At 55.3% G+C, this 17,943-nt stretch overlaps 2 protein-coding genes across 3 annotated transcripts in view; one reads left to right on the forward strand and one right to left on the reverse strand.

Moving 5' to 3' along the window:
* Positions 1–17,943, forward strand: part of PHB1 (prohibitin 1) — a 264,555-nt gene that overhangs the window by 100,988 nt on the left and 145,624 nt on the right. The window lies entirely within an intron of this gene.
* Positions 13,117–17,676, reverse strand: NXPH3 (neurexophilin 3). 2 transcript variants are annotated; one of them, XM_060134600.1, is made up of 3 exons: positions 17,238–17,676; positions 16,083–16,256; positions 13,117–14,854 (listed from the first exon to the last, which is right to left on the reverse strand). In XM_060134600.1, exons 1-3 carry the CDS (start codon positions 17,289–17,291, stop codon positions 14,150–14,152), a joined length of 933 nt encoding a protein of 310 aa, XP_059990583.1. In that variant the 5' UTR covers positions 17,292–17,676; the 3' UTR covers positions 13,117–14,149. The 2 variants fall into 2 exon arrangements, with proteins under 2 accessions (XP_059990583.1, XP_059990584.1); XM_060134601.1 differs by lacking the exon at positions 16,083–16,256 and having other exon boundaries at positions 17,238–17,672.

A 17,943-nucleotide genomic window follows, 5' to 3' on the forward strand; every position in this document is an offset into this window, starting at 1 on the left:
GTCAGGGAAAAAAAGGGGCCCCCACATAACTCATCTTCTTTTCATGTCTGAGAAAACACATCCAGAGAAGTGAGATGACTGCTCAAGGTCACAGAGATGAAAACTCAGGGCACTGACTGAGCAAACAGTGCCTGAGCACCTAGAAAGTGGCAAACACTGTGCTAGGCTAGGTTTGAGGTGAGGGGTAGGATTTTCCCTCCACTAATCCAGTCTAATGGAGGAGACGGGAGTGGCCCACAGAAACAAAGCCGGGGGGTCATAACACCGAGGACTGAAAAGCTATTGAATTTAGCAGGAAGGAGGTCAGCGGTTACCTTAGAGCAGTTTCTGTCAAATGGTGGAGGCAGAAGCCAAGACTGATGAGAGGGTAAGCAAACATGGCTTGAGTATAAGCCACTCTTTCCAGAAGTTTGGAAGGGAATATCTCCCGCCCACTCTGAAGAACTTAGCATCTCAATTTAGTCAACACATTTATGTTTGTTTAGAAGTGATGGTATACAGGTTGTTCCGTAAAATTATAGACACTTCAGTGACTGATGTTTGTAATAAAAGTCATGTCTGTAGAATAATTATAGCTTCAAATTGAGAAAACAATCACCGTCAACCCTTACACAGTTTTGAGAATGATTTCCTCAAGACAGACACATGTTTCTATACTTCTTTAACCTATCCATCTTCCAGGTAAAAGTTGGCTTCACATTTATTACAGACCCTTAAAATGTTTTTCTGGGCAGTGGTTTTGTTCAGTGGCGTGCTACTTAAAGGTATAACATTTAGTTCCCCAAAATGTCAGCCCCGATTGGTAGCATTTGCTAGTTTCCATGGTGTAAATACCCCCACTATGGCCATTTCAAACCCTGAGGTGACGTTAGCGGGTGCAGAGTTGGAAGGGGTGTGCAGCTCCCCACTGTCGAGTACTGCCGCCATACAGATGGGGTAAACGAGTAGAACCTCAAGCCATAGGCAATGGTGACGTGTAAGATAATTAGGAAGAGATGAATTTTGAGTATTTATTACTTTTGCTGTTAGTTGTACATTGATACAATTTAATTTTTTTTTTTTTTTTTTTTTTTTTGGCGGTACACGGGCCTCTCACCGTTGTGGCCTCTCCCGTTGCGGAGCACAGGCTCCGGACGCGCAGGCTCAGCGGCCATGGCTCACGGGCCCAGCCGCTCCGCGGCATGTGGGATCCTCTCGGACCGGGGCACGAACCCATGTCCCCTGCATCGGCAGGCGGACTCCCAACCACTGCGCCACCAGGGAAGCCCCCAATTTAATTTTTAATTGGCCATTTAACAAACATCTCTCAAAATTTCTGAAAATTGTAACGAATGGCTTTATAGAGCCAGTGTGAACTGGTTCCAGCACACCACTGGTGTGCTTTCAAATTTGCCCTCCAACATCTGTGCTTTGTTATTTCCTGTTATCCTACAGCACTTTAAAATGCACTTACTAGTTTAATGGTAGAATGAAGTACTGCCTTTTTGGAAATTTATAGATAGATTGACATTGATACATGAACCAATAGTCATATTACACATTTTAATCTCTCTGGGTAAATAAACATTTTTTTGCTATCTCTTACAGGTATTGGAAGTGTTTATTTTTATTGAAACACTAATGAAAAGTAGGCACATCCCCTGATAAATCCAATGTAATCTTCAGTCATTCCAGGGAAGTGGTCTCCACAGTGTATCATTCATGTCTCCATTACCTCTATTCATGTCTCCATTACCTCTGAACAACAGTTAAAGAGGGAAAAAAGAGGGCGTTTGAGCATGGTCAGCATACCAATGGGTGATCCCCAAGGTCTTCTACACCCACTGAAGTTTAAGAACCTTGCATTGGTTTTGCCTTTCTTTTTTTAAATAAATTTATTAATTTGTTTTTATTTTTGACTGTATTGGGTCTTTGTTGCTGCTCATGGGCTTTCTCTAGTTGAGGCAAGCGGGGGCTACTCTTTGTTGCGGTGCGTGGGCTTCTCATTGTCTTGGCTTCTCTTGTTGCAGAGCACAGGCTCTAGAGCGCAGGCTCAGTTGCTCCGCGGCATGTGGGATCTTCCCGGGGCAGGGCTCGAACCCATGTCCCCTTCATTGGCAGGCGGATTCTTAACCACTGCGCCACCAGGGAAGCCCTGGTTTGGCCTTTTAAGAATGAATTTTTAGAGCCCTTTCTGTTTTCTTTGCTAAAAATTTATTTATACCATATATGATGTGCCAGGGACTGTGCTCGTTTCTAGGGATAAACAGTGAGTAAAACTAACTGCTCCCTGCCCTCATTGGACCTGACGAGTCTAATGGGGAAGAGAGTGTCCTTAATAATCTCACAAAGACATGACGTCAAGCCATGGTGAGTGCTCTGAAAGAAATGTGTAAGGCACCGTGAGAGCCTGGAGTGGGGAGTTCATCTCTTCTGGGGCATCCAGGAAGGCTTCCCTAAGAAAGCAACTTTTGAAGTGAGAGCTGCAGGATGAAGAGCTGTCAACTTGGTGAAGTTGGAGAGTCATGTTCCACACAGAAGAAATCGCCTGCATGGAGCGCAGACTCAGGAGGGAGCATATGGTGCCGGTGTTCTAGGAGCCCAGAGAAGGCTGGGTGGCTGGAGTGTGGAGAAGTGTGAGAGCAAGTTAGAAGCCAGACCTGGCAGGACCTTCACAGGTCACATTTAGAATCTGGGTACTTATACTAAGAACAGTGGGGAATCATGGAAGCTTTATTAAGCAGGAGGGGGTGACAAGATTTTTATTCTAAGATCTTTGGCTTGAGTGTAGAAAAGTTGATTTTGAGAGTGGGGATGGAGGAAGGCAAGAGATAGCAGAACTTGAACTACGGAGGTGGCAGAGCTGGAGAAGAGATACATTTGAGAGAGGTTTAGGGGGCAAATTTGTTAGAACTTGCTGATTGGATAGAGTAAGGACAAAGAGGTGAGTAGGATGGATTCACCAACATAGAGACCAGTGGGAAGATAAACTGGGAAATTAGATCATTAAATTCATTTTACTTGTTGCTTATGAGATGCCTTGAGAATTCCAAATGGAGGTATCACATGGGCTATTGAATTTTTGAGCCTAGGATTCAGAGGAGAGATCAAGACTGGAGAGATGGTTCTGGGATATACCGGTTTCGAGGTGTAATTGTGAAGCCCTTGGTGTGTTGGATCATCAAGGAGTATAGAGTGAAGAGAGAAGGGGGCCCGGGAACCTTAAGGAACCTAAAGCTTCCTAAACCTTAAGGAATGCTTATATTTTAGGGCCAGTAAAAAAAGATAAGCCACAAAGAAGGAAAAGAGTTGGCTAGAGATAGACAGGAAGGAAACATGTGTCAGAGAACAAATACAAAACTGTTAAAAGTGTCAAATGCAGTATAATAAGAGAAACGATAAAATCGCCCATTGGAGGTAGCAACATGGAAGTCATTAGTGAGCTTAGCTGGGGCCATTTCAGTGAAGGGACCCAATCTGGGTGAGGTGAGGAGTGGGTGGGTCATGAGGAATGAAAAGTTCGGGCAAAACTGGAAGAAGGAAATGAGTAGAGGGAGGAGTTCCATTTGTTTCCTATAGTATGGAAGAGACATGAGCACGTTTAAAGCGAGGGGGATCCCTGGCGAGAGGGATCCAGTAGAGGGGAAGCAGTTAAAAGCTTTCAGGTCCAGTAGAGAAAGGACCATCTGTGCTGGGAGGTTCTGAGTGGTCGGGGAGGAGAAGCGGGTGGGTGGGCATAGGTAGGAAGAGGAGGGACACCCTCTCTGGGTATGAGGAGAGTCCTATAGAAAGTGGGTTTGTCTCATAGTAGGAAGTTGAGCAAGCTTGCATCTGGTGACGTGTACGTTTTTGAGTGTTAAGTAGGAAATAAGATCAATGGCTGAGAATCCCTGGGATAGCGTCGGGGCTGGGAGGTGTGATGAGCCTAGTGGCTGGGGAAAGGTTGGTGAGAGTGCAGGCAGCGCTGGAGGTCTAGCCAAGGTTGGTGTTCAGAGAGCACAGCGTCTGGAGTCAAGGAGCCCGGCTCTGATCTCCTGCCACCACTCACGATCCTGGCCAAAGCACCTGCACGTATAAGCCTTAGTTTTTCTTCTGTAAAATGGGTATTTCATAGAGTTCCCGTGGAAATTAATGAGTAGTACATATCAAGTCCTTAACATGGTGACTACCGTTCATGAGCTCTAGAAAGGTTAACTGCCACTGATGCTATTGTTATTGCCGTGTACTTCTTGTTGGTCCTACCCTAAGCCATATGTAGCCTTTAGAGTCCATGGCCTTTTAGGATTTCTTGGAATGGAAGGTAAATCTGCGACGAGACCCTGAAATGGGCACCTTTGGGAGTGTGGGGATCTTCTGAGCCAGAATTCCCTGTGGGGAGAGGGAGAGCCATCCCCTGGCCAGCACTGTGTCCTGCGAGCTCTGAGGTTCTCACCTGCTGTAACGCGTGGGGGAGTCTCAGGAAGAGTCAGCCTGCCCCAGACCTTTCAGTCACCTGGAACAGCTCTTCATCTATGATCATCACCGTCATCTTTGTTATAATCTCCAAAAGCTAGGAGTGCTTGACATTAGGCATTCCAGAGAGGAAGGTAAGACGCAGGGCAGAAGCACTTTGGCTTGGAGGTGTGAAAATAGGGACTGGGGAGAGGATGTAACTTGAGGACCCTGGAGCCCAGTTTCTTGGGCAGCTGCTGCCTCCTGAGGGGCCAGGGGGAGAGGGATGATGTACACCTGCTAATTCAAGGCCGTCTTTTCTACATGGTTTTCCTTCTTTGGCTTCTTTTCTTTTGTCTTTCCTTTTCCGCTCCCTGTCCTTCCCTCCTCCTGGAGCATGGAAGCTTCCATGATTTCCTAGACATTTCTCTCCCCTGTCTCCAGTACTGCTCACTAGAGTGACGTCTTGAGCCTGATCCTGCAGCATTAAAAAAAAAAATAATAAAAACCTGCCTACAATGAGCCCTCCAGTGCTGATCTCCGCTGAGATGTGACAGATGGCAGCGCCTGACTGAGCAGCGGCAGGCCCCTCCTATCCCAGGCCTGGGAGCTGCCGAGGCTGGTAAATGGGGCATCTATATACCTTTCCACACTCTTGTATCCTCCACCTTCCCGCGATTTCCCCAAACAGCATCCTCCTCATTTATAAAGTGCAGATGCCGCCTGTCGGGGTTTTAGCTGCCCCTTGACCTGTGTCTTCCCTTCTCCTCCTCTCTGTCCCTGTGAAAGACTCTCACGATAGAGAGCGTTCAGAGTCCCTCTGCCAGTCGCAGATTTACTGCCAGGCCCTGTGCCTACCCCATGCCCTTGGCCCTTCTCAAAGTGTAGAAGAAATGGGTCACGTAAGGCCCAGTCCTCAGGGAGTCACCCTCGGGGCTACAGTCCAAGATGGGCCTGTTTCACACACCCAGTTCCCAGGAGTACCATCAAAGGACCACAGGCCATCCAGGCTGATGAGAAATTGATCCGTTGGGTGGAGGTGATAAAGGCAGGTGAGGTGAGGGTGGGGCAAGTAAGGCAGGAGGGGCCCCTGCAGGCTGCCTCAGCCGCCTGGGGAGTACACTTGGCTGACTGCTGTGGGTCTTTAACTCTGCTTCTAAATAAAGACCCTTTGGCCCCCTGCATTCCCCGAGCCTTGTGTCGTGTTCACCAGTCGAGGTCCCCAGGGGGAGTACCCAGGGGCTTCTGGAGTGCAGAAGTGGGGGATTCCTGGCCCAAGGATCAGTAGAAATACAACCAAGAGCTCCATTTCTCAACTGGAATCAAAAGAAAAGTAGATTCCTTTGTGTGAGTCATCTTTTGTAGACTTCTGACCTTCCCTGTGGGTATTTTTTCCTGCGCATTCCTGCCCATGGCCATACTTCTCCCTCCCTCACACCCAGGCTTGGCCGGGAACAGAGAGGGCCATAGGCTGGGACTGTACTCAGGGCCGCTGTGCCAAACACGGTTCAATTGCTTTACCCATTCCAGCTCACAACAGCCCTCTGACAGGTAAAGACCACCACCCGCCCCGCATTTTACAGATGGGGAAATTGAGACACAAAGATGTTCAATAACTGAGGACAGAGGATAGAACAAAGAAGACGGGGCAAAGGGTGTATATCAACTTCTTAAGATTTCTGGAAGTTGCCACAGAACTGGCAACTTGCTGAAAGTCTACAGTTAGGAAGTGGCAGAGCAAGGACTTGAATCCATGCAACTCGGCTCCAGAACCGGTGCTCTCAACTGCTGCTCTCCACAGCCTCTCCCAGGAAGAAGGAGAGACCAGCCCTCTGCCGCTGCCCGTGAGCCCCAGCCAGACGGCAATAGCCCTACACGGACCCGGAGCCACCGCCGCCAGGGCTGTTTCTGCAGGAACCATGTGAGCAGGTGGGGGAAGGACTGCCATCCAGGCCCAGAGGGCTGAGGGGACCAGAACGAGGCCACACGGCAACCAGTACTCAAACCCAGCTCTCTCCAAACGCACCCTCGCTGGGGAATGGCCTTGCTCTGAACCCAAGGAGGGGGAGCCCAGTCTCCCTGGGGCTGTGCAGGCCATCCTACCCCAGGTGGGGCCACGCCTCAAGTCATGAAGGGGATCGGATCAAGGAAGCCTGGGGTCAGGAAAAAGCAGGTACCGGGTTAGGAGCCAGAAGACCCTGGCTTTTCCTGTGACGCTCAGTGCCCCTCACTGTGCCTCCGGAGCTGAGCCAGGTCTCAGAAGACTGTTCTAGAGAAGACAACACACAATATCGGGACAGCTGGGAGGAGGGGTGTGCCAACACCCACATGCTGCCCTCCTCCTCTGCTGTCCTCACCCTCCCTGCCCACCCTCTCCTCCAGCCAGGAGGACCTGGGCTGCTGGAGTGAGAACAGTGCAGCAGATTGTCCCCCTGTTGTCACTTCCTCTCCCAAGGTGGCAGAGTGAAGGCTGTGATCATGCCTCAGCACACCGTCCAGTGAGGCCCATCAGGGATGACTCCCCAGGGCGAGTTTGGTGTGCAGGACACCTTTGAGCAGATATGCCTCAAAGTAAGGCCCTCCTGTCTCTGGGGAGCCTCCAGGCCAGCTGGACAGGACGCACAGCCCCTGCGCTCACAAGTCTTCGATGTGATGGGGAATGACAGCTCCTATGTCCCGTCTCTAGTTAGTCTGGGGGCACATCCACATTTCCCGCTGTGACAGTCCCCAGGTTGGCAGTTACATAGCACTCCAGACTCAACCTGGGTCAGAGGTAGGAGCAGTCTCTTTCAAGAGGGCCGTGGATGCTGGGGGTAACAGAGGAAGCAAGGTGGAGTGGGGTGTTGCGGCTGGATGCAGGAAGAGAGGCAGGGGGTGGGAAGGCGGGAGCCAACAGGCCTGGGTACCGCGGAACACGTTCAACTGCAGTGCTCCCGGCTTCAGCTACGGAAGGAGAAATTTGGGGGTGTGGAGTGGTGGGGCCTCACGGCTCCTACCTTTTCCCCTTGAGTTTTTTCTTCTTCTTGGGGTTTCTTGCTTCAATTCTAGCCACTGACATCCTGCTGACCGCAGTAGAACATGTCCTTTAAGGCTATGGCTCAAGTGCGAACTGAACCTCTTCCCCCAATGATCTGGCCCCATGGAGACCAGCTGGAGCTTTCAGAGACTTTATTAAACAATATTTGTTAAATGAATAAGTACTAAGGGAGAACTGAAGGGTATTAACGTATTATGTCCACAAGGCTTAAAAACAGCCCAGCTCATGGAGTCTGGGCTTCTGCGTCTGCCCTGCCAAGGGTTGGCAGGCTCTGGCCTGGCCTGGGCTACTGCCTTCTGCCTTCACAGGGAGAAGCCAGTTGAGGGCCAGCACCACGTTGGGGGAAGGGAGCTCCTTACTAGACCCCAAGAAACCACATGGTTCCTCTGCAGCCCACCTAAGTCACCCCCTTTCGTCTCCCTCCCCAGATGGATAACACCTTGAGTTCACAGGGGCATTGCTTTTCCTTGGTGGAGACAGAGGTACCCCTGTTTGTTAAGCCAGGCCAATTAGCAGGAATCAGAACTGTACCTGCTCCTACCCAGACTGTCCCGGGCAGGGCCAGCGTCTTGAGGGACTCAGACCTGAGCTTATACAGTCTGTGCTGGTCTCAGTGTAAGCACAAAACCAACACTGACAGCTTCAGGTTCAAGTGGCTGGTACTCTGCTCCCAAGGGCCTCACTCCCCACTTGGCAGTCAACCAACCAAGCCAGAAGCACGGGCCACACAGGCTGCTCTGTACGGTTTGTGCCCACCCTGGTGGGAGAAACGCTCTACAACCCCAGGTTCCCAGAGTGATGGAAGGGCAGCCCCTACTCTGCCCTGTCAACGATCCCCCTCCCGTTACAGGCCCCCTTCTGCACTGGACTTCCAAAGCTGTGTTGCTGCAGGTAATTAAAGGGTTTTAATTAAATTAGGATCCCATCTGGCTGGGATCAGTCAGGCCCTGAACAACGATTTTGTGTCACCAACATCAGAATGTGGATGGGGACTCAGATGTGTGGGGGCTGAATTTGGGGACTGGAGGCCTTTCAGACAGGGCTAGAGGATGCTTCTCAGCTTCTTGGGAGCCCCCTGCAGTGCAGCAGCAACTTCTTCCAACTCGCAAATGGCGGCCGTGTGCCTCAGTGCTGGAGAGGGGGCAGAGAACCAGAGCTTTTCCAAGTTCCTTCTTGCCCGTGAGTCGATAACATCTCTCTGAAGTGCGGCAAGATATGTGAGCATTTTCTCATTTCTACAGATGAGGAAACTGAGGTCCACAGAAGTGAAGTGCTCAACCACATCCACGAAATCAAGTGGAGCTGGACTAAACTGCTAGAAATGGAGACCCAGTAAGAGAAATTTGATAGAAGTAAGATAGAAATTTGATTTTTCTCTCACATAAAAGTCTGAAGGTAGGAGCCTAGGACTGGTATGATATTTCTATTCCACAAAATTTTCGGGGACCAGGACTTCTTCCAGCTCATGGCCACTTCTAGGGTATGGCTCTTATCCCTCGTGGTTTAAGATGGCAGGTAGAGCTCCAGCAATCCACGTACATGTTCCAGGCAGCAGGACAGAGGATAGAACAAAGAAGACGGGGCAAAGGGTGTATATCAACTTCTTAAGATTTCTGGAAGTTGCCACAGAACTGGCTTACTGGCTAGATCTTAGTCACGTGGCCACATCTAGGCACAAGGGAGGCAAAGAAATGAAGTATGTTTTTCAGGCAGCCAAGTGCCCAACTAAAAATGGAGAATTCCATGACTGTGGAGAGAGGGGAAATGGATATTAGTGATCTCTGCCACACTTATTATGGGAACCCAGGTCGCCTACCTCTGGCCTGGGGCCTTTTTACCTCTCCACACCAGGAGCAAGGCTGAAGTTAACACAGACCCCCATCTCCAGAAGCAAAGAAGAAGAGGAACATTTGTCGAGCAACTCATTTAGTTTTCCCACCAATGCCCCAAGGTAGGTAGTAGATCCCTAGTTTTTCACATAAGGAAGCTCTGGAAGATTATGTCATTTGTCCCGGGCACCCGACTAATAAATTACAGACTCAGAATTGGGATCCAGATATATCTTTCTGCAACTCTCATGTTGTCAGTTCATTGGTTCAGGAGGTGCTAGCTTGTCCCTTGGGACCATCTAGCCAGGCGGCCCTGAGATGATGAACTGGGAGGCTTTGAACTAGGCACCTTAGCTTGGGTGGTTTTCAGGTCAGGCTTTGAGCTTGGCAGGCCGACAGGAAACAGGGGCTTCTGTGGAACCAGAACCCAGCGCACAGCCGCCGAGTGCCGTGTCGCCTCTGGCATTTGTGCCCTGGCGCTGGTAGTAGCTGCCACTCCAGGACTTTGGTATAATTGGTAGGTGCTGTCCCCAACCAATCTTGCCTCCGCCTAGCGGGGCTGGTGGTGCCTCTCCCTGCCTGTCACCCCAGCCCCTGGTTCTCCTGGCAGTACCAGAGGACTCAGAACCTTCGGAAGTAACATTTCTCTCTCCTACTCCCAGCCATGACATTGGATCACTTCCCAGCACAGAGCAACTGGTTCATTGTGTCTCCCACGACCCCCTGCACATACCCACTCAATAATCCAGCACCCTGGTCACTCCACGACCTTCAGCTGCCTCCACCCCCATACACGCCCTTCCCCCAGCTTCCCTACCTACCTACCACCTCGTGCATCTCTGAGCAGTGGGCCTCGCCACACAAGTCTGCTACATGCAAGGTCACCAGCATTCCTGCCAAGGATGGGAAAGTGGGTGACTCAGTTCCTGCTTGCTCATCCCTGGGAAGTGGGTAAGGAGGGAGGGGGGAGGGACCCAGGCACCCATTTGCTTTTGCCTTAAACTTCATCAAGAGGAAGACTCAGCATTGCTGCCGGCTGACCTAACATGTATTCCCTCTTAGCTTCACAGACCGCTGGGAATATTCACTCCATTAGAGATGGGGATGCCGAGACCCAGGTGGGAATCCTTGCCCAGACGTGCGCAGGGCTGAGGGCAGAGACCACCTCCAGGTGTTCCAGTGCTTAGGAAAGAATAAGCTTTCCCCACTGCGTCCAAATCGCAGTTCTTGCCCTCAGAGAGGCTCCAGCCTGATGAGGGAGGCACAGATCCTAGCTTCAGAGGCTCTTCGATCTGACGTGGCAGGTACAGACCCTGGTTCCAGGGGCTCCCCAGTCTGGTGGGGAGATACAGGTCATGTCCCCAAAGAGCCCCCAGTCTGGTAGGCTTGTCCCAGAGGCTCCACTCGAACAGAGGAGCCAAGGCCCCCTGCCCTGGGGCGGCTCCCCAGCCAAGTTGAGCAGATGGGGGAACAGGGCCACGGGGCCAGCAGGCCAACCACTGAAGGGCAGTGGGAGGGGGCAAGGGTTGGGGGTGAGGATAGGAACCTAGAGCTTCTTCCTGGGACAGGAGACAGGTTTGTTCCTGAGGAATCTGCTCTCCTGTGTTTTTGTTTTGTTTTGTTTTTGTTTTTACGGTCTGCGGGCCTCTCACTGTTGTGGCCTCTCCCGTTGCGGAGCACAGGCTCCGGACGCGCAGGCTCAGCGGCCATGGCTCATGGGCCCAGCCGCTCCGTAGCGTGTGGGATCTTCCCGGACCGGGGCACAAACCCGCATCCCCTGCATCGGCAGGTGGACTCTCAACCACTGCGCCACCAGGGAAGCCCTCTCCTGTGTTTTGAATGGCAAGAGTGGGAGGTCCAAGCAATTGATGGGGACTGGGGGTCTATCTGCCCAGGAGATGCCTCGACATTGCTCACCAAGGGGGAAGAGTTTGGCTTCTTCATAGCCAGATGCTTAGATGGACCCCTTCCCTCTGTGGGGACCAGGGGGGACAGGAAGTATCTGGTGATGGCAAGACTAGTAGAGCACAAAGTCTATTCCAGCAGAAATATGATTCGGGAGGAAATCTGTTAGCAAGGTCCTGATTGAGACGAGCCGCCCGTGTTACTGGGGAAGGCGGAAAAGGAGGGAGAGGCTGCAGAGAGCACGCGGGCAAAATGAAGTTACTGAAATGAACCCCCCCGCCCCGTGCAGGCAGAACTGTGTGCCAGGCAGGCCAGCCCTCCAGCTGTCGGCAGCATCTGGCTCTCTACAGGAGGAGAGGAGCCGGGGGGTGGGCCAGAGGGCCCCCCCGCCCTGCTGACAGTTCAGTCAGCGGGGACAGAGCAGGGGCCCAGCGCAGCCACAGGACTGTGGGAGGTGCTCGTGGTCGGTCTCCAGTGTGTGTCCACAGGTGGGACAACGCACCAGAGCCCAGCAAGCCCAAGCCCCCCATGGCAGGCAGGGCCTGAGCCCTGTCCCTAGGGTGGGGAGGGAGAGGGTGGCGCAAAGGAGCTGGGGAGTCTCAAACCTCCGCTCGGGAGAGACGCCCCACAAGCAAGGTGCGGTGGCTGGGCGGGGAAGAGGCTGGGATAGGAGTGTGGGCTCAAGTCACTCACCCTTTCTGGGTCACTTCCTATGAGGGGGACGACAGAAAGGTGGCTTCTGAGACCCCACCCAGCTCTGCTCTGCGGTGTGAGGGCGATAGTCCGCGCTGAGTGCTGCTGGGCAGGGGAGACAGGCTGCGGGTGGCCAGAGCACCCTACCCTCACGCTAGGGCTCTCCTCGCTCTGGCTACCTGGCCAAAAGGGACCCAGGGGGCCCGCACGCCACCCTCCCAAGAGAGCAGATCTCCAATGGCCTCCAGAGAGGGCACTGTGATCTTGGTAGCGGGGCCCCAGCCTTCCCCACATGGAGCGCGAATGGAGTTAGCCCAGCTAACTCCCAGATGAGTTGGCCTGGGCAGCCCTCCATTCTGAGGCCCTCCTATGGGCTGGGGCAGGGGCATGGCTGCTTTCAAGCCCCTTCCGTCCCTACCCCACCCTGGCCTGTTTCTCCCCGAGCATGTCATCAGACTGAACACCCAATACCCCTGATTCTCTGAAGGGACCCTTCCCAGGAGACTTCTGCAGGAGGAGCCGCTGGAAATCACGAGGAGAAGCATCAGAGGTGTCTCCTCGTCCCAGGAAGCCAGGGCCAGAAGGGAACTCAGAGGACATCTGAGAGGCCCTCAAAGTGTGGTCCCTGGGCTGGGACCATCAGCGTCTACCTGGGCACTCATTACTCGTTAGAAAGGCAAATTCTTAGGCCCCACTCCAGACCTACTGAATTAGAAACTCTGGGGTAGAACCCAGAAATCTGGGTTTTAACAACCCTCTTGGTGATGCAGAAGCCCACTCACATCTGAGAACCTCTGGGTTCCCAAATGGCAAGCTCCTCATTTTATAGAAAAAAAATGAAAAGAGAACCAGAGAGGACAATGGACTTGCCCAAGGTCACAGAGCAAAATACTGACAAGAGTGTTGGGACCCCAGTGGGCCCATCAGACAGATATCCAGGAAGGTGACAGGGAGCACCTTATGTGGCCCATCCCACCTACTACCTCTTCCTCCCCAGCTACTTCGCAGATGCCACCCTCACCCCCTACCAGCCCCGGCACAACACCGGCCCAGCTTTCGTGGCTGGAAAGGGGGTGGAGAGGGAAGCCCTGGAGCATGAGCTCCAGTAGCTGTTGGAGCCCTGCAGCTCTGGACTCCAGCAAATGTCCTGTTGCCATCTGAGAAACTCTGGCCGGACCACGGGGTGCCTGTGGCCCTCCCCACCCCCGCTCCCATACCCCTTCCCAATAACTCAGAGTCCAGTGCCCAGGAAAGCTTTATTCCTTGATCTGAGAACGAGAGTCTGCACACAGAAGTCAACAAACTGATGATTTCACAAAACCTCCCCCCTCCCCACCCCCACAGACAGACACTACGGGACAGGCCCAGCACACCCGCCGCGGTGTGGCCTCACCCTGCCCCGAGCTGCAGATGGTCCCATGGGCCACAGGGGAGGCAGCATCTCTGTCCTGGCAAGACCTGGGCTGATGGGCAAGGCTGGCTATGGAAGGCTCACTCGCTGGATAAGGTCGTTCCCCGAGGAGCCAGCAAGGAGTGGGATGCACGTGGCTCACGGGTGGGCTTCCACGTGTGGTCTTGGTGCTGCAAGAATTACGATCGCCCCCGTCTCAGCTTAAGGACGAGGGTCCCCTTCAGCACAAGGGTGGGGGTGGGGAGCAATGGCAAGAGAAGGAATTTTGGGAAGGGGTGGCCTGGCTGGGGGCAGATGGTCTCTTTGTCAAGACATCGAAGACTCCACAGGTCACCACTTCAGCCTCAAGCCACAGTCCAGGATGAGGGCTCAGGTCGGCCCACGGGGTGGGGCTGGAGAGTTCCGGTGCTGGCTCCCAGGAAGCCCCAGCTCCGCCATCCTTCAGTGCCCGCGTGCTGTCCTCACCGATGAAATAGCCCTCTCCTTGCTGTGTTCTTCCGCAGGATGGCAGGGAGGGAGCCAAGGTCTTGGGCTCCCCTCCATGACTTTATTGGTCTGCTTGCTCCAGGGACCTCCTGGACCCAGCATCTCTCTATTGCTCCGTGGGGAAGCCCTGGGAGGCCGCCCAGAGAACCCACTCCTCGGCCAGCGCTCCTGTGTCCTGGTTGCTCCACAGCCTCAGGTTGGGGCCAGCACCTGCGCCCCCTTCCCCGCCACCTGAGGCTTGGCCCTGGCGCCCTCTCCACCCCCGCGCTCCCCGCCTGAGGCCCCTTCCTCTCCCTGCCCAGTATCCAGACAGATGGCTTCCTGTGTGGGCAGGCCTGTCCTTCCAGTCCTGGCCTGGCCTCTGTGGCCTGCCCAGGGTCACCCGGAGGGGTAGTAGGGAGTATCGCTGTGGTAGTTGTAATCCGGGCACACCTTCTGGACTAGCCTGTAGTCTGTGCTGTAGAAGGCGATGTAGACGCAGACGACTTTGAAGGGCTGGGAGCAGCTCCAGGTGGCTGAGCTCTGAGCGTGGTCTCGGGAGCAGGTCTTGGCTGGGTCGTGGGTGCAGAGCGAGATCCGGCGGCCCCGTTCCACCTTCTCCCACTCCATCCGGCAGTTGAAGATTTTGGAGGCCTTGGCTTCAATGAAGATCTGCTGCTCCTGGTGGAACTCTACAGCTTTACTGGGGGGCACGAGGCTGATGGAGATGTTGCCCTGGCCCGTGGCATTGTGTCGGAAGTGGACGCTGAAGGTCCCATTGCCGTGGTCCACAATCTTCCCCGTGACGAGTAGGTTCAGGGCTACCGTCTTGATGTTGGAGTAGAAGTCACCCCAGCCAAAGATCTTCTTCACTCTGGCTGACGGTGGGGGGCTGTGGTTCGGGCGACTGGGGGGCTGCCCGAGGACCCCCCATGCCTCCCCAGGTGGAACCAGCAGGCCTAGGAGAGTAGAGCTGCCCATGGGGCGGGACTTCGGTGACATGTGGCCCCGCTTTCGAGGCATCCGGGGCCGGGGCTGGCTCTCAGGGTCGTCACGCTCAGGGTCCTCTGAGCCAGGGGGACCGTCATCCTGGCCACAGATGACCTGTGGAGGGAGTTGGGAGGAGAATGAGCACCTGGGTCCCCAGAAGACCCAGGAATTCTGGTTCACTGCCTCCCACCACCGGCATCATCTCTCTGCCCTCCCTTCCACTCTGACTTGGGGCTGAGGGGGCCCTGCACATTGCCCACCTACTCTGGGGGTTGGGTATGCACTCTGGCCTGTGTCGTGGTTCCCTCTCATGTTCTGACACTCAGGTCACCCCTAGCTCCTCTCCCCACTGTCCTGCCTCTGGTCACTGTTCAAAGTCTTGGAAGGATGGTGGAGAATTCTCTCCAGTAGACCACGGCAGCAGAGGTACATGGCCCCAGCTCCTAGGGAGTCCCGAGTCTAATGGGGGAGGCCCAGCTCCCGATGTTGGGAGAGCCCTCATCTGATAGAAGAAGCTGTGATGACAGAGCACCCCTTTCTTATAGGAGAGGTAGAGTCCCCCACTCTGTGAAATTCCCAGGCTGATGAGGGAGGTACAGTCTCTGCCCTCAAAAAGCCCCAAGTCAGATAGGAGAGCTCCATCTCTATGCTGAGAGAGCCCCTAGTTTGACAGGGGAGGTACAGCCCTTGCCTTTGGGGACTTTCTAGTCTGTTGGATGAGACACCACCCCTATCCTGGGATAGTTTCTACCTTCAGAGGCAAAGAGAACCAACAGAGGATGGAAAAGAAAACAGAACCCAGCGAAATTCTCTCTCAAGTACAAATGCAGTTTAGGTTTTGGCAGGAGGATTTGAGGGAGACCTGGAGTGAGTTCCATACCCAGGAGGGCCAAACTCTCCTCCGGGGACCACTGGTGATAACTTGCCAGGACATTATTTATACTAGGAGGTAGGAGTTCTTATTATTCCCACTTCACAGATGGGGACACCAGACTCACAGGTTACATCACTACAAGGCTGAATCCCACAGAGTCAGACCTCCCAAGCCACTGCACTCCCGGGCGCACAAGCCAGATGGGTCCTTCTACTGGGATTTCATCCAAGCCCCATCCCCACCCAGGATCTCCTGTAAACTGCGGAGGCCTGGCTGGCCTCTGCTGCACCAGCTCTATTGACAGGCAACATCTGGGGAGGCTTCCTGAAGGAGCTGTGGGGAAGGCCAGCAGGACAGCCTGACAAGCTCAAACACAGGACAGCTCAGGAGGGCATCAGGGAGTGAACCGGGTTTCCTGAGGACAGCTGCCTGGTGTGGGTTTGCTCAGCTTCTGAAGAGAGTACTTACCTTATGTATCTCGTTATGAGCACCGGGGCACCAGCTCACAGCTGGGCAGCATCTGGATTTGCTGGTGACCCTGGGATGAGGGTGGGGGATGCCTGAGGTCTGGAGGGCTCCAAAGGGGTTTGTGGTCTCTTTTCTGGCCCTGGCCATGCCTGGGGTTGTGTGCGGTGGCCCTGCCTGCCAGGACCCAAGGGTGGGGCAGAGGGACAGTAGGAGGGGAAGCTCTGGGGGCTGGGCTCAAGGCGGCAGACCTGTGTGTACTCGGCCGCCGGGGGTCACAGCTGAATGGCTGGAGGATGGGGAGAAGGGCCCCGGGTGGGGATGTGATAAGGGAGGGCTTCTTCCACACGGTGGCAAAGATAATTATTGTTTTGAGGAGAAGGGCAGACCCAGGTGTGGGGCTGAGGCTTCTCCAAGACGGGATTGGTGGGTGGCGGTTGGCCACCCGACCCAACTGGTGGGTCGGAGGGGAGCTGAGCCCTGGGCTGGGGTCTGGGGTCGATTCCGCGCGTCCTGGGCCGCCGGGAAGGAGCGAGCGAGCGCTCGGGGAGCGGCCTCTGGGCGCTCCGCTCAGCTGCCGCGAGAGCCCGGGGCGGGAGCCGCCTGCCCAGGTCCTGTGGGGCTCCGGCTGCGCGCAGCCGGGAGAGAAGAGGAAAACAACAGGCGGGGAGGGAGGGAGCGGGAGGGAAGGCGGCAGCGAGGGACGCGGGGGCCGCCCCGCGCCTGTACTGGCTCGTACGCTGATGGACCCAGAGCGCGGGGCCCCTAGGTCAGGGAAGAGCCCCACAGCTCTGATGACTCTGGCAGTTCATCAGCTCCACAGCCATCCCCCACCACCCTTCCGCACGGCCCGGGGCCCGGGAAGGGGTCGAGTAACCCTTGGAGACGGCTGCGGGCATTTTCCCTCGTGCCCGTCGCACCTCCCGCCACCAGAGGCCGAGTGGGTGGGCCAGCCCAGCACCCTCTCCCCGCCCCTATTAACCCTTACTGTCCAGTCTCTGGCCTCGGCCCCGCCCTCTCCCCCAGCCTCCAGGCTTCCGCTCCATCCCCGGGATGCTGAGGGGAAGGGAGAAAGTTTTCGGGCTTGGAAGCTTCCCGCGCTCTCCCCCAGTCCTCCCGGCCCCCGCCCCTCCGCGCCGCTCCCCGCGGACCACTCACCAGATAGAGGCTGCCCTGCACTAGGAACACGAAGCAGCAGCGAGTCAGTTGCATCTTCCTCCTTTGCTCTCGTGCCCCTTTCTCTCGTCTTTCCCCCTCAGGGTACCAGGCCCTTCCTCACCCCTTGCTCTTTCAGGCGCGCCGTCCCATGCTCCAGTCCCAGGCCACTCGCGGCCCTTCGCTCTGCCAGCCGCCCAGGACCGACCCCGCCCCCTTCGGTCCAGCTGTGCAGCCGCCGCCCCCCTCCCCTGGTCCAGCTGTGCGCGGCACGGCCCCCTCTCGAGGTCCCAGATGGGTGCCCCGAGCGCCTCGAAGGGCCCCAGCTGCGCGGTGGCTCCGCCGCTCCAGATATGCCCCCTCGGTTCCAGCGGCGCCGCTCTCGCCCAGATGTGTTGGGGACCCGCGCGCGCGCTCGTCCCTGTGCTAATTCCCCAGACCAGACGGCCCCTCCCGCCCCGTCGCGGCGCGCCCCCTGGCGGACGCCCCTGGCCGCGCCGAGACCCGCCGCCGCTACCCGCGCAGCGCCCCGCCAGACTGGAGCGCTTCTGGCGCCCAGGCGGCTCCCGCTTCCTCGTCCCTCCCACCGGCTGCGGCGGCGGCGGCGGCGGCGGCAGGTACTGTGAGCCCAGCCGGTACCTCCAGAGTTAACCCCTCCCCTGCCGGCCAGCAACCCAGGGACCTAGGACGCGAGGGGCAGGATGTGGGG

The sequence above is a fragment of the Lagenorhynchus albirostris genome, chromosome 20 (genome assembly GCF_949774975.1).
Source record: "Lagenorhynchus albirostris chromosome 20, mLagAlb1.1, whole genome shotgun sequence".
Classification (NCBI taxonomy): domain Eukaryota; kingdom Metazoa; phylum Chordata; class Mammalia; order Artiodactyla; family Delphinidae; genus Lagenorhynchus; species Lagenorhynchus albirostris.

Coding starts and splice junctions, on each gene's coding strand:
- NXPH3 (XM_060134600.1), bottom strand. CDS start 17,291: ATGCAACTGACTCGCTGCTGCTTCGTGTTCCTAGTGCAGGGCAGCCTC. Junction 16,257..17,237: donor TGCAGGGCAGCCTCTATCTG/GTGAGTGGTCCG, acceptor GGGTCCTGGCAG/GCAGGGCCACCGCACACAAC. Junction 14,855..16,082: donor CTCATAACGAGATACATAAG/GTAAGTACTCTC, acceptor CTCCCTCCACAG/GTCATCTGTGGCCAGGATGA.